The sequence below is a fragment of the Salvia splendens genome, chromosome 14 (assembly GCF_004379255.2).
Source record: "Salvia splendens isolate huo1 chromosome 14, SspV2, whole genome shotgun sequence".
NCBI lineage: Eukaryota > Viridiplantae > Streptophyta > Magnoliopsida > Lamiales > Lamiaceae > Salvia > Salvia splendens.
This window is the reverse complement of record NC_056045.1, coordinates 1,519,507-1,534,018: the sequence shown is the minus strand read 5'-3', so window position 1 is coordinate 1,534,018 and position 14,512 is coordinate 1,519,507. Positions and strand designations below refer to the sequence as shown.

Here is a 14,512-nt window from a genome sequence, read left to right as displayed (position 1 = left end):
TGGGGTCCATTACCAAAAATGGTAAAAAGTGAAATGTAACAAATTTTGTGGAATGAACGAAAAAAAAAAATGTGTCAAAATTTCAGGGACGGAGGGAGTATAAATCAATCAAAAACACAATTGGCAATAAATTTTAACAAAAGAGTCATATGCTCCCTCCGTTTTTTAAAATAACAATTATTTTCATTTTAGATTGTTCCTTAAAAATAAAATCTTTAGAATCTTTCTATTTTAGGACATAGATCCCACAATTCACTAACTCTATTTTCACTACTTTTTCTCTTCCTTTACTCATTTTTTCTTTTCATTTCTCTTACTTTACCAACTTTTCTCACTTACTTTACCAATTGTGCATTAAAATCCATATCATTTCAAATATTTCTATTTTTTGAATATTAGAGAGTACGAAACAAAATAAAATATTTGGAATCAAAAGCTTATAAACTTAACGTAGGATAATCTACCGTACCCTCGTCACCCTCAATCACCCCTGCCTCCTACCCCACCCTCTCCCACCTCCCTACTCCCTCCTTCCCATAGACCATGTCATTCTCCTTATTGTTGATCCAGAGCCAAATCCAAGTCCGAGTCTGGTTTGACACACTATATGTTAGCAATTTTCTCATAAGTAAATATAAGAAAATATAGTATTCTCTCCGTCCCTATATAGTAAAGACGTTTTTTTTCGGTACGAGATTTAAGAAAAGTTGTGTTAAATGAGTTAAGTAAATGAATAATAAAGTAGAAAAGAAAAAGGTAGAGAAATAAAGAGAGATTAAAGTAAGAGAGAATTAAAAGTTGTTGCTTTTTGTCAAAAAAAAGAAACGACTCAGCTACAGTGGAACAACCCAAAAAAGAATACGATTCGGCTACAGAGGGACGGAATGAGTAGTATGAGTTGATCAAAGGGTAGCGAATGAATGTCTAAAGCCAAAAGATCTCGGGTTGAAGTCCGGATAAGCCTTAAAAAATTATATTCATTTACTAATAAAAAAATTACAAGGAAAATTTATTTCCTCCAATGATCTAAATGGTTTATAAAATCCAACCCACAAACTTTAAACGCTCAAAAAACACAGTTTGCGATGGCACACTTCGTTTTCTTGCCTTCCAAAACTGTGCATAAAAAAAATGAGTGATGCTAAATGGCCATAATGTGGCCGGCCATAAAGAGTTAATTTAGTCCATTTACATGTATAAAAAAATTAGAATTTTCGATATAAACTTATATGTGTGTGAATGGACTTGCGAGTTGATACTTATCTTTGAATTCCATTACGTAAAACACATTAATATCACGAATTACTGTATACGTTGAGCAACAATTAAGAAATGACAGTAGTAATAAGTTGAGCAAAAACTACGAAAGAGCAACACTAACATGTTGAGCAACATATAATGAAGATGATATAAAAGTAAAATCAAGTAGCATTAAACCAAAAATTTGAAAAAAAAATCAATTTTATTGTTAATTAATTAATTTATGGCTGGCCATAATGTGACCGCATAGCATTATTAAAAAAAAAATCTAAACCTTAATCAACAGTAGCAAAATCACTCTTCCCCTGAAAAATGACATTGCCACATCTCCAATTCAAGATAGATTAGCTCAAAATCCCAACAAATTACAGCTAATCATCTGCTTGCACACAGCTTGCCACTCCAAAATCCCATAAACACATACACCCCACCACCGATTTTATAACCATTTCTGATTGATCGATCCCACATCGAAACTCCCAACGCGAAAAGGAAAAGAGCTGCGAGAAGCTCTAGTTTCATTTTATCTCTTCCTGCTCCCTATTTCAGGTACTTCGCTTTCTCACTTTTCACTTTTCGCTTTTCGCATTTCACTGCAAACGGTTAAAACAGTCCGAATTCACATCAAAGTTTGCGCCTTTATTGGGGAAGCTTCCACTTCTCGTCTCCTTTTGCTGCAGTAGCTGCCGTTCTTGATCTGGGTTTTGCTGATGGAGGGCGGCGGCGGCGGGGGAGAAGGGAGCGGCGCGGTGGGAATGGAGAGCCCGCAGATGAAGCTGCGGGCCCACCGGGCCTTCGGGTTGGAGCCCGATGAGGCGGTTTCTTCGCCGGTGACAAGGCAGAAGGCGGCGGCGGCGAAGCAGATTATTGAGAATCACTACAAGAATTACCTGCAGGGGCTGCAAGATCGTATGGAAAGGTGAAATCTTGATGCTTTTTTGATTTGATTTAGTGGATTTGTAGTTGTTCTTTGAAGGGCTGTTGATTGGATTGGATTGGATTTGACATGATTTGATCGAATTGTAGTAGAGATTTTTGTAATGTGAAAGTGAAACTTGATGCTTTTTTATTTGATTTGATGAATTTGTAGTTGTTATTTGAAGGATTGTTGATTGGATATGACTTGATTTGATTGAATTGTAGTAGAGATTCTTGAGATGGGAAAGGTGAAATCTTTGTGCTTTTTTTATTTGATTTGATGGATTTGTAGTTGTTCTCTGAAGGGTTGTTGATTGGATTGGATTTGAGTTGATTTGATCAAATTGTAGTATTGATTCTTGAAATGTGATTGAAATAGGCGAATCTATGTGCATTTTGTTGGAGATTTATGTTTGTTGTTTTTTGTGTGTATAATTTGGGGTTTATTTAGGAGGAGGACATTACAGCGGAGGGCGCAAGAGGCTCAGGTGTCGAGCGAGGAGGAGGAAATGCTGTTGAGGAATTTGGAGAAAAGGGAGACTGAGTATATGAGATTGCAGAGGCACAAAGTAGGGATTGATGATTTTGAGCAATTGACTATTATTGGTAAAGGAGCATTTGGTGAGGTATGCCAGTTTTTTTCCACCACAGAAATGCTTTATTTGCAGCATTGGATTTCACATACAGCACTTGCATTTGTATGGTCTAGTTCTTTGTTGGTGATTTGCAGAAGAATCTTCACAGTTTTACTTCTGATCAAATGACGTGTCTTCTTCTTCATTTTGTTATTATTACCTCTATCTCTGTTTGGTTTATTTGTTTTCTGTAAAACAAGTTAGTCCTATTTGAGATTTTGATACAATTGGGGAGACGTATGTTTGTAATTACTTACCTACTAGTCACCCCATCAATTAGGTCATTGCAGTTTTCGATTCATCACTTAGAAGAGTTCATTGTAATCACTACTCAAAGCAAAGCTAGAGTAGACTTCACAGTCGACTAGCTTACCTCGACAGCTAATCATGAGATCGGTGTTCCAAAGAGCCACTTGATTGAATGACATATAAGACATTCGTCTTTGTGAAATGGATGGAACCGTTTCCCTTTGGCTTCTGATGATCTATTTGCTCGATTTTGCTAAAAAACTTTGAGTAGGAATGTAGGATTGAGGATGATTGTGTTGGTTACTTCATACTAAATGAGACAAGGCCGAGTCGTTAATGCATCAAATACATATAGTTCTTGGATATGCTACAGCATTATGTCTTTGGCACTTAGCTTATTATGATTGGTATGTAACTCCGTTAATTGATGCAGGTTAGACTATGTCGAGCTAAAGGTACAGGAGAAATATACGCCATGAAGAAATTGAAGAAGTCGGATATGCTTAGCCGTGGGCAGGTGAGAAGATAGAAATAGAAAATGAAAGTCATATAAAAAGGTTTTGCTTTGTACTTTGTCTGACCAACTGAGATGACACTCACCAGATGATTTGGTTCCTTATAGGTTGAGCATGTTCGTTCCGAGAGGAATTTGATGGTTGAGGTTGATAGCCGTTGCATAGTGAAGCTCTTTTATTCCTTCCAAGATTCCGATTTTTTGTACCTCATCATGGAGTATTTACCTGGTGGTGATATCATGACTTTATTGATGAGGGAGGACACCCTCTCCGAAGACATTGCCCGCTTTTACATAGCGGAAAGTATTCTAGCTATCAGCTCGATCCACCAGCATGGTTATGTACATAGGTATATACACTCATCTTTCTGTGACTTTGCGTTATCGGTGCATTGAATATGAAATTTGTTTGAATTTGCAATCTCTAGGGATATCAAACCGGATAACCTCATCTTGGACAAAAACGGGCATTTAAAGCTTTCTGATTTCGGCTTGTGTAAGACGCTGGAGAAATACTCGTCGATATTGTTGGAAGATGACGACTTTTTGTCTCAAGATTCTAAAACCGATTGTGAAGGGAATGCTGATGAGTTAACTGCTCCCTGGTTAATGGCAAAGGAGCAGTTGCTACAATGGAAACGGAACCGTCGTGCCTTGGTACGTTTTCCATTTCCTTAAGTTGCAATATATTTTTGCTCTTGTTTTCGCCTTTTCTGTTCTATCGACAACATATAAAGCTGTTTCGCACGGAACGACCTTGCTTGTAGGCATACTCCACCGTTGGAACTCTCGATTATATGGCGCCTGAGGTCTTATTGAAGAAGGGATACGGGATGGAGTGCGACTGGTGGTCTTTGGGGGCCATAATGTACGAAATGCTTATCGGTTATCCTCCATTTTGTTCCGATGATCCCAGAATGACATGTCGCAAGGTACACAATCTGAATCGACTCTCAAATAATGTGATCTTGAAATTTATTCACTGACCTTTTCCGCGAGTACTGGTTTCTTATTTGCATAATTATTGAGTCATCGTATGTTGAAGCTTTTCCCACATAGACCCTGCGACATTGAATGATCCTTCCTTTGTATCAGATAATAAATTGGAGAACATGCTTGAAGTTTCCCGAAGAACCAAAAATCTCGGATGAGGCTAGGGATCTTATTTGTCGTTTGTTATGTGACGTTGAGAAAAGATTAGGGACCAGAGGTGGCGTGGACGAAATAAAGGTATGTAAAATGTTGCAATTCAAGGTTGCATTTGGTAATTTAATCTAAAGTGAATTGGATTCAAATTACTATAGCTCTAACATCAGTGAGTTCAAGTGTCCGTAGAGGGCCGTTTTTCTTCCTGTTCGTTGGTTTGGTGATTTTTCGAGTTTTTTTTATATTTATTTCAGGGACATTCGTGGTTTAGAGGTGTTAAATGGGACGGCCTCTATGAAATGGAAGCCGCCTACAAACCTGTCGTGAATGGAGATTTGGATACACAGAATTTTGAAAAGTTTGAAGAAGTGAGTATTAACAAAAGAGATTTGTTATCTTCCATACTTCTTTTCCTCCTCTTATATTCGCTCTCCCTTATAACCGAAGCCGACTATATAGTGTTACAATTGTGCGGCGTTTAATAGATTTCCTCTCTTTCTCAGGGAGAAAATCCACCATCTAGCACACCAAGAGTAGGACCGTGGAGGAAGGTAACGCCCTTATTTCACATCTTTTCTGAAACTCGAATCTTGTGAATAAGATTGCAAAACTGGATTAAATGTTAGGCTCGTTTAGTTGATCATATTGAACTCGACACAAAAATGTTTTTGTTGTTGATTACTGACGTGTCAGTTTTCTTGCTTTCTTCGATGATCAGATGTTAACATCGAAAGATGCTAATTTTATCGGATATACTTTCAAGAAATCAGACCTTCTCAAATCAGCTGGAACCGCAGGTATTGTCCTTCACTATGATCCCGGGTAGTTTCTACTTTGATTCGTCTCAGATTAAAATATGCTTCAAACAATACAGTATGCTTTTGTGTCATCAACGTGTTTGATGGTTAGCCGTGACTTATGACTGCTCGTCTCATGGAATTGAGCCATTGCAATGACTTCGAGCAATGCACCATAAACTCAATACATTTCAGATTTAGGATCGACACCAAATCTAAGCGTCCAACCATGCTCGTATTTTTTTCCTTTTCTTGATGGATAGCACATGCTAAACTCTATTATACAGGTATAGATGTGAGCTCGAGTCCATCTTCAAGACCTCCATCTTTGGTCTCACTATTCGGTATGTTATATCTTCGATGATTCGACCATACACAATGATGCATCAAAATATCTACTTGACTGAGAAAGGCGAGTGCATGATTCTTGACTTCGAATGCAGGTCACGTAGGGCTAGAAGACTCGGTGATAGCTGAGGACGAACCAAGGCTGCAAACTTAACTTTGTTCGAGATTAATACGATGGCTCGTGTTGTTTCGGCCAATTTTTTTCTGTATATGAAGAGATCTAAAAATCACTATGAAACAGAAGCATATATACGGATAACAATTTTGGGCATTTTTGGTTTTTTTCTATCTAATTCTGTGGTTTTATTTTGGTGGGGAAATGTTAATATCTGCAGAAATAACATTTGTAAATGATAAATTGTTTGTGCAATTATGTATACGAATTTGGTGCTGCATCTTTCTATTAGCCCTATTTGATATTATTTGATTCTATTTTTTTGGTAACAAGGCCGTGCTGTCTTTTATTTAAATTTTTAATAACACACATTATTTATAAATTTCTAATTAGTTTTAAGTCCAGCTCAATTACAGGTGAGATATCTTAGTCATTTTGTGCCTTTAAAGTAGCTATGTAGGTCTCTTGTGGGATGATCTGTCATATTCATATACAATGATATATAAACATATAGTTAATATTATTATGAAACTATTTATTTAAATATTAAAATTAACTATTAAAGTAATGTTTATCCACTGAGTTTGGTCTGTTAGAACAAGTTGTTTATAAAAAATAGAGATATTTATTGGATGTCAGCAGACAATTAGATATTTTGTAGAATAAAATAGACTAATTAGATTCCAAATCCCCAAAAAAATATCTTACATGATGTCACACAATTATTTTATAAACAGATATTTTCTTTGACAGCAAATATGAACTTATTTTATGAAAATAAAACTCTTACACAGAGTCGACATTGGCGCACACTTTATTTTTAGTATTTCTAGGTTAATCTATTCTAATTTATAATATATACATTAATACCTTTTGTCTATATGTATTAAAATTATTTATTTAAAGATTTTGTAAAAGTTAAATTCCTTATATATACTACTTTTTGAAGCTTGGGGTTTCTTTAGGGACACGTACGTGTTGATGCAAAATATCACAATTTTGTATGGTAGTGTTTGATTTTAATTTTATCCAAAGATATTTGTGGTGTTGTTTGATCTATTGTTTGACTTTATTATCTTAATATAGAGATTAAAGATCAACATATACTTTAGCTGGATAATAAGTAATGCTTATTTATCATGATTTTATACTTGATTCCTTTTTTCTAAGATGTTATAGTATTTGATTATTTTTAAATAGGTGGACTAGTATACTACTCCTATATAGTATAACAACCACTCAATAAACAGATAAAGTAAATGTTTCCTTTTTCTTTAGAAAAGTGTCTTTCATTTTTGCTTATTTTGGACTACTATACATAAGCTTTAATAAAATAGATCAGCCCAAAATATACAAGTATGATAACTTCATATATTCATATTTTGTTTTTTTTGGTTAGAATAATTTTTTTAATTTATATTTTATGGAAAAATACAGAAAATATCGCATTGCTTCTCAGGAGTCGGGACATCTTTTTAGGTTGACACGTGTAAAGTGGAACACGTGGCACGAACTTTTTGCTACTGCCACACCGCTCGAATTTATAACTTCACCCCTGACTAACAAATATCAACGCCAGCAAAATCTATACAATATATACACTGAAAATTCTAAAATTTTTGGTTGTGGATTTGAGGTTTCGGACGAAGACAGAGGAGAAATTGTATGGATTCATCTGAGTTTTCCTCGAGAAATTCTGTCGAGCAGGAAGAGACTTCTAAATTTGGGGTAAATCGCTCTTCTCCCTCTCAAGGATTTGAATTTTCTAGTTGGCAAAAGATGGAGTGGTTGTGGTGGATATTTGTTTTTTGATGATTTTATGATAATTGAGCTGGATTTCTGCAAAATTGTTGAGCTGTTTAAGATATTTGATAGTCGTTCAATCGAAACAGGAGAAATTGTATACTGTGTTGATCTTAATAGGGAACCTCTTTCGATTCCTGCTTAATTTTTTAGGTTGTTGATGAGATGATGCGGAGAAGTATTATTTTCTTTGTATTCTTTCACTCTTATCATGTGTTATTGTTGGATAGTAGTTATGATTTTTTATGTCGTTTAATATGAAATGAAATGATGCATACAACTGATTTATAAAAGTATTTCAATTTTGAAGATTTGGTTGGCTGTGTTGAGAAGAAAGGGATTAAATCTGCACAGCAGAGTGAATTAGCTTGAGTGTTTAATTTCTTTTCCAACATTCCGTTGTGCTAAAGGATTATCGTGTTTGAACAGTTGTGATTTGTTATTAAAGGATGGTATGATCAAATGTGAGCTGCGATTTGTTGTTTTCAATAGGGAAATGATGAGATGGTGTTAAGGTTGTATAAAGCATTTGGTTTTGCTTGATGAGATGGTGGAGTATTAATATTCTTGTATCCATTATAATTTGTTAATAGACGTTGGTATCTTGAATCGTTGATATGCAAGTTTTTCATTCTGTTCTGAAGCAAAAGGATGTGCTGTTAAGGTTGTATATTGCATTCGGTCTTGCCTGAATGCATATGCTTGTTGTGAATTTTGTCGATAGACAGTCCTTACCCTCATGAATTGATGATTGTCTGTTGATATACGCTAAAGCAGATGTTGGTTCCTGCATTAACTTTTTCTTGCAATGTCAGGAAAGAGAGGTGATGGCGCCTGAATGGACAGACGAGAAACACTGCTTGTTTCTCAAGTCTATGGAATCAACATTTGTCAACCAGCTATACAAGTCAATAAATATGTTTGGTTTGCAGTCTCATACGAGCTCTGCATCACGATCAAAACCTCTCAAGCAAAAGCAGACGTGCACCCGAACTTCTGGCCAGGTATATCATCTTTGTCCATCAAGTACTAAATGTTTCGTGTGTATGTTACCAGATTCAGAACCATATCTAAGAGCTATTGTTTTGCTATCATAGTTTAAGGTTCTCCGTGATGGGTCTTGGTCCAAAGTCGACTTCCAAAAGGACGAATCAGAACACGACCAAGGAGAGGAATATAAAGTTCCATTGTCAAATCCCTGGATCCAGCGCTACCGGAACTCAAAAATACAGACAACTAAAAGGTGTCCATCTTCTTCGGCTAAAGCTCCTTTAGCAACAACACACAAAAGCAACATGTCACCTCCACTCGAAGATTACAATGGCAATAATATCGGTATTTCCCATCCCATTTTGCACTTGTTTTGGTGTGCATTTACATGATTCATTAGGCATATGAGTTCCTTAAACAACCAAATCTTTCTTTAACATGCTCTTTTCTTTCTAAACAGAGATGACTGATCAGAACTTCAACGATGAAGCTACTGCAGAAGATAACTCTTTTAAGATAGACAAAATGAACACAACGGAAAGCAATGATCAAGTAAATACTTCTCATATCCTCTCTATAAAACACACTCACTCATTTACTGCTGGAATTGTCATCTTACACAAGCTTCCAACTCATTTACTCAGGTTGTTCCCAACGAAAATACAATTCGAGCTGACAACGTTCTCGAAGGCCCACCATCCACATATACCTCTCGAAGACTAGAATGCTGATGTAGTTTAGATAGACCAAGATCCCTAATACCAAAACCAGAGATCCAGTATTTTGATTGAGACAGCTGTAACTTCAACTCCATGAAAGAAGCGTCAGCATGGAGAGAAGGATGCAAGAACAGCATCATCACGTAATCCTGCACAAGTTCTGTAAATAATCTTTGTAAGCTCTTGAATAAGTGTGAGACTGCACCTATTCCTTAGTTGGTTTGGAGGGAAATCCTCAAAGAAGTGACAAACCAGTCCCAGATTTTTGTTCTTTATTGTTAGAACTCTGATTTTTTTCGTATTGTTATATTGTAAGCTTCTTTCTCGGCCTTAGATTGGTGTAAGATAGTTGTATTGAAGAATTCATTCACATCAAGTTGTGCTGCTGGTTATGTTAACATAATCGATTCTAAACGAGCTTTCAACCTTCGGTGATATCTTGCCATGTCGATGCATCGTTTGTTCAAGGGAAAGACGTGATCGATTTTAAACTAGGTTTCAACCTTCAGCGATATCTTGTCATGTCGATGCATCATTTCATCTGTAAGAGGGAAAAATTTATAACTGATTGATGCATTAAATGGTGGAGGGAAAGAACATAATCAGGTCTAAACGAGCTTTCAATCTTCGATTATGGTTCATATATATGTATATGGTTTTGGTATAACCATATATTCCTAGTGTAACTGATTCTAAACGAGTTTTCCATCTTCAATTATGGTTCAGATAGATGTATATGCATCCATCACAACTCCACCACTAAATAAATAATGGATAATATATACACATAGTCCACCGTTCGAAAAAATCTTATTTTTGGAAAAAACTATATTTTTTTTAGTTGTATTACTTCTAAACAACATATTTGGGCATACAAGACCATAATTTTTCTGAAAACGACTCAACTTAAAATTTTAAAATTAGCCCTAATTTTTGCCCCAAATTGGCAAATTCGACAGGATTAATCGCACAGCAGTTGAAATCCTAATCGGTTTTGCTTCCAATGCCTCCGTTCAATTTCGCACCGAGGGCTCTGGCGCGTTTTGCAGCCCTCCGGAATCCATTGCGGCGGCGCACGAGAGATTTTCCTAGCTGCAGCCAGATTCGGCCGACGAGTAATATCGCCGGGAACAATGCATTTTCTTCAGTGGAAAACGGGCGTTACGGAAATCGCGGTTTCCTAGGCTCTGCAAATTCATCGCATATTAGTAATTTTGTTCACCAAAAGAGAGGGTTTCTGGGATGCGGTGATGGCGAAGAGGGTGGTATGCTATCAAAAGTGCACCATGAAAGGCGTGTTTTGGGGTAATGTTTCATTAATCCAGCTGTTTTTTATTTGAATTTCTATTTTGATCATTTTGTGGAAATCCTGTTTGAAGAATTCTGCGCTTTTGCATCAATGCATGGAAATGGTGTAGATTTTTGAATTGGGGATGGATTATGCGATCTTGGTTAAAATATTTTATGATGAGAAAATGGCTGTGAATAGAATTATTTAACTATTTTAATATGAAAGAATTTACTCCTATATGTTGAATTACATATAATGATCAGTCAATGTAATTTATTTGATGAATTTGAATTGGCTTTTGATTCATTGAAGAAATGTGCACTATGCTGATTCATCTTTCAAATGTTAGATATTCACCTGAACAATTGTTCAATGTGGTTGCTGCCGTCGACATGTATGAAGATTTTCTTCCTTGGTGTCAGCGCTCACAGATTATTTGCCAGAACCCTGATGGGAGTTTTGACGCGGAGTTAGAAATTGGCTTTAAATTTCTTGTCGAAAGTTATACATCGCATGTGGAGCTGACCAAACCAAAATCCATTAAGGTGAAGATCCATGTTTGCATTATAAGTTCGTATTTGTTTTTTCCTTGTTTTGTTGGGTGGCTGGACTATAGGTTTCACAAAATTTGACCGTTTATGCCTTTTTGTTAATAATATCAACTTAGCACTTCATCATTTGCTTAAAATTAGAACATGGCTTCTCCATCAAGATTCTTGGGACTGAACTGTTAATCTTGTGTTGGGGTTAGGGTACATGTATAGGGTGTGGTTGTTTACAGATTACATAACCGATTGACTTACATAGATGTTTGTTAGAACTGGTTAATAGTGTGAATCCAACCTCTAATATTTTTTAAGAAGTTTGATGAGTGTGATGGAGCCTCACATGACCCATGGAGCCTCACATGACCCATCAGACAGTTCTCTTTTGGCTTTTAGGCTTTTATTGTTTACCCATGATCTTATGGAAGCAGATGTAGGGTTATTGTAGTCTGATTGTCTACATTTACATTCTGTTTGTGTCTTGTTTTATCAACTCTATGTTTAATGAGTATTCCTCCTTCCAGTATTCAGTCCATCTCTTTCCCTGGACTTATAGTTTTTCAATTGGAATAAACCAAGTCAGAGTTCTGACATTTTTCAACCTGCATTACAAACTATGGTTTGGCAATATGTCAAGTGTGAGAATAAGAGACACAAACTCAATATCGATCTCTTGATCATTAAGAATGAATATAATCGAACTGAGACAGCTTAAGTCAACAGTTCAATCGTTAGGTTATCATTAGTGTTTTCCTTCCAGTAAGTTATGCGCCAATTAAGTTATTTATTTATTTTTTAATTATAAAACATCTATTATTTCTGTTTTGTTGCAGACGACTTCATCCCAAACTACTCTTTTTGAACATTTGATTAATGTCTGGGAATTTTCCCCTGGACCTGTTCCTGGAAGTTGCAGCCTCTATTTTATGGTGGACTTCAAGTTTCAGTCACCATTTTATCGACAAGTAAGCTTCTTCAGTAGTTTTAACGCTGTAATTTGAAAACAATTTCCTCCCTTTTTGGAAACTTGAAGGATGGCATGATTTATTGATATCTATGTGCATGAGCTTTCGATAACCTTTTCAAGGTGGTTTATATGAGGTATCTGTCTATCTTCATAAATTAAAATGTCACTTTATAATTATCATTTATTTGGTCAGAATATGGTAGTTTACCAATTAGTTATGGATGAAAAGTTGTAGGATCACCCAGTCACTGCTTGCATTAGAGAAAATGAACAACTACTGACAGACATTAGGTGCATTATATTTATTTGTGTATACTAATCTTCATGATTCTATTGCAGATTGCCAATATGTTCTTCAAAGAAGTGGTTTCTCGTCTTGTTGGTTCATTTCACGACCGATGTCGACAAATATATGGACCTGGGGTGCAGGTTCTCGAAAATAGTTATGATCACTGAACATAAGTGAAACTCATTTTGATCATCTTGTTAAACACTCAGTGCCTATGAATATTAGTCTCTATGAATTCTTAGCAATACAAAGTCAGAATTTTACCTAGATAACCAGAGTTCTCTCATTTAGTATTTGAAATGCTGAAAATGGTACTAACTCCTCCCGTGCCTGAACATTTTCTCCGTTCGGTCATATTGATCTGTATCTTGAAACGACGTCCTTTCCTTTTCTTGATACGAGGCTTCATTCCCTTGTAGAAATATCGTAGTATTTCTTTTACAAAATTACTATTTCATTAGTATTATTGAACTTCTCTTCGGCCTGGAGTTGTTGCTATGAGACCATTGCTTTCTAGTGAATAATACATAGTTGTCTGTTGCCCTTTGCTTCTATTTTCTTGTATGTTTGTAACATAAAAAAAAATATGTATATACTCGTACATATGTAGATAAATTATAGATATACATTTGTACTTGTGTCATAATCATTGTATAATATACTAAATGAAATATACATTTGTACTATGTCATAATCATCATAATATTGAAAACAAAATGGTTGAGGCCATTAAAATCAGTGGTAAAAGCATTACTATTTTCATAGAAGAAGTTGCTTTTGAGAAACTGTTGGAGATTATAATTATTAAAAGGGCTCTAGTTTGTAAAATCTACTTTGACCATTGTATACATATAAGTGGAAATAGCAAGAGCTGTCAAATTCTGAGGCACTCACTTTTGATTATTATTTTTTTCCATAAACTTTATTATCTAAATAATCAACTTTTGATCCCACTCCAGCTGGAAATTTGTTTTTGATATCTTCATACAGAGATCTTTTTAATAAAGTGATTAATATTTTCATTGATTAGCTGTAAAATTCATCTTGATTTAACTTGATGAAATTCATGTTTGTTTTGTTACTTTCTAAAATGTTAGAAAGTTTAGAATTCCGAGAATTTAAATTGTTTTAGGAGAATTTCATCCGGACCACACACATTTATGTTGGAATTTTTTCGTTGAATAAATACTAAAAGTATAGATTTTATGAAATTATGCAGTCAAACATTTAAGTTGTTTTTTGATTGAGTAAAATTCTCAAAGCTAAAAGAATGGTGAACTTGAAAGTTCAACAATAAATTAAACCTCCAAGAAACAAGCAAACATCAATACAAAAGAAAACAAAAATATAACAACGAGAAAGCATCAAAAGGGTATTTGGTTATTCATTTTTACTTGTCGTGAGATTGTAAGAAGATTGAATTATCTGTGATTAAATTTATCATAAAAGAACATCAAGACTAATTTTATACTATGACAATTAATAAGCTTAAGTATCAGGCCTTATTTATTTAATCGATTAACATTCACAATACCTAACCTTATCTAATCTGTCACATCGGACACCAAAATAAATAGTCCATTTATTCAATCTTAGTACATGCACAAAAATAATCAAAAATTTTTATCATATTATTATTTAGAACACAATAAAAAATAATATTATATTCATAAAAAAAATCTATTGATTGTTCCATCACAATCAATGTTATTATCATGCGTCAAAATCCCGTCGTATATTATTACATTAAAGCAACTCTCCAATCCATTTTATCATTATCATCAATTTTCGATTATCTTCTTTTCTGGTCCTTTTAATTCTATCCTTATTCTACAAAAAAAATAAATCAGTAATTATTCTTTCTTTAATCTTGCCTCAAAAGAAAAAGGAGTGAAGTAGAAAATATAGTAGGTGCAATTTGAGATG

The 14,512-nt window shown here is 35.0% G+C and overlaps 3 protein-coding genes across 5 annotated transcripts; all 3 read left to right on the top strand.

Annotated features, from left to right (window-relative positions):
* Window positions 1-1,574: 1,574 nt before the first annotated feature.
* LOC121766069 (serine/threonine-protein kinase tricornered-like) lies at window positions 1,575-6,273 on the top strand. 3 transcript variants are annotated; one of them, XM_042162404.1, is made up of 13 exons: window positions 1,575-1,809; window positions 1,944-2,179; window positions 2,630-2,804; window positions 3,496-3,579; window positions 3,685-3,926; window positions 4,005-4,233; window positions 4,344-4,508; window positions 4,672-4,806; window positions 4,977-5,090; window positions 5,226-5,273; window positions 5,441-5,519; window positions 5,807-5,863; window positions 5,963-6,273. In XM_042162404.1, the coding sequence occupies exons 2-13, from the start codon at window positions 1,971-1,973 to the stop codon at window positions 6,019-6,021; spliced, it is 1,596 nt and encodes a 531-aa protein (XP_042018338.1). In that variant the 5' UTR covers window positions 1,575-1,809; window positions 1,944-1,970; the 3' UTR covers window positions 6,022-6,273. The 3 variants fall into 3 exon arrangements, with proteins under 3 accessions (XP_042018338.1, XP_042018337.1, XP_042018336.1); XM_042162403.1 differs by having other exon boundaries at window positions 1,941-2,179; XM_042162402.1 differs by having other exon boundaries at window positions 1,912-2,179.
* Window positions 6,274-7,550: 1,277 nt separating this feature from the next.
* Window positions 7,551-9,931, top strand: LOC121763326 (cold-regulated protein 27-like). Its single transcript, XM_042159327.1, has 5 exons — window positions 7,551-7,710; window positions 8,601-8,789; window positions 8,883-9,120; window positions 9,236-9,327; window positions 9,420-9,931. The coding sequence occupies exons 1-5, from the start codon at window positions 7,648-7,650 to the stop codon at window positions 9,504-9,506; spliced, it is 669 nt and encodes a 222-aa protein (XP_042015261.1). The 5' UTR covers window positions 7,551-7,647; the 3' UTR covers window positions 9,507-9,931.
* A 359-nt stretch (window positions 9,932-10,290) lies between these two features.
* LOC121763693 (coenzyme Q-binding protein COQ10 homolog, mitochondrial-like) lies at window positions 10,291-13,052 on the top strand. Its single transcript, XM_042159750.1, has 4 exons — window positions 10,291-10,799; window positions 11,135-11,330; window positions 12,164-12,295; window positions 12,637-13,052. The coding sequence occupies exons 1-4, from the start codon at window positions 10,498-10,500 to the stop codon at window positions 12,751-12,753; spliced, it is 747 nt and encodes a 248-aa protein (XP_042015684.1). The 5' UTR covers window positions 10,291-10,497; the 3' UTR covers window positions 12,754-13,052.
* Window positions 13,053-14,512: the final 1,460 nt, after the last annotated feature.

Excerpts from the sequence above, each read along its gene's own strand:
- LOC121763326 (XM_042159327.1), top strand. The coding sequence starts at position 7,648 with ATGGATTCATCTGAGTTTTCCTCGAGAAATTCTGTCGAGCAGGAAGAG. Across the intron at positions 7,711-8,600 it reads AAGAGACTTCTAAATTTGGG|GAAAGAGAGGTGATGGCGCC; the intron begins GTAAATCGCTCT and ends TTGCAATGTCAG. Across the intron at positions 9,328-9,419 it reads CAACGGAAAGCAATGATCAA|GTTGTTCCCAACGAAAATAC; the intron begins GTAAATACTTCT and ends TCATTTACTCAG.
- LOC121766069 (XM_042162404.1), top strand. The coding sequence starts at position 1,971 with ATGGAGGGCGGCGGCGGCGGGGGAGAAGGGAGCGGCGCGGTGGGAATG. Across the intron at positions 3,927-4,004 it reads CAGCATGGTTATGTACATAG|GGATATCAAACCGGATAACC; the intron begins GTATATACACTC and ends TGCAATCTCTAG. Across the intron at positions 5,274-5,440 it reads GAGTAGGACCGTGGAGGAAG|ATGTTAACATCGAAAGATGC; the intron begins GTAACGCCCTTA and ends TTCGATGATCAG.
- LOC121763693 (XM_042159750.1), top strand. The coding sequence starts at position 10,498 with ATGCCTCCGTTCAATTTCGCACCGAGGGCTCTGGCGCGTTTTGCAGCC. Across the intron at positions 10,800-11,134 it reads CATGAAAGGCGTGTTTTGGG|ATATTCACCTGAACAATTGT; the intron begins GTAATGTTTCAT and ends TTCAAATGTTAG. Across the intron at positions 12,296-12,636 it reads AGTCACCATTTTATCGACAA|ATTGCCAATATGTTCTTCAA; the intron begins GTAAGCTTCTTC and ends ATTCTATTGCAG.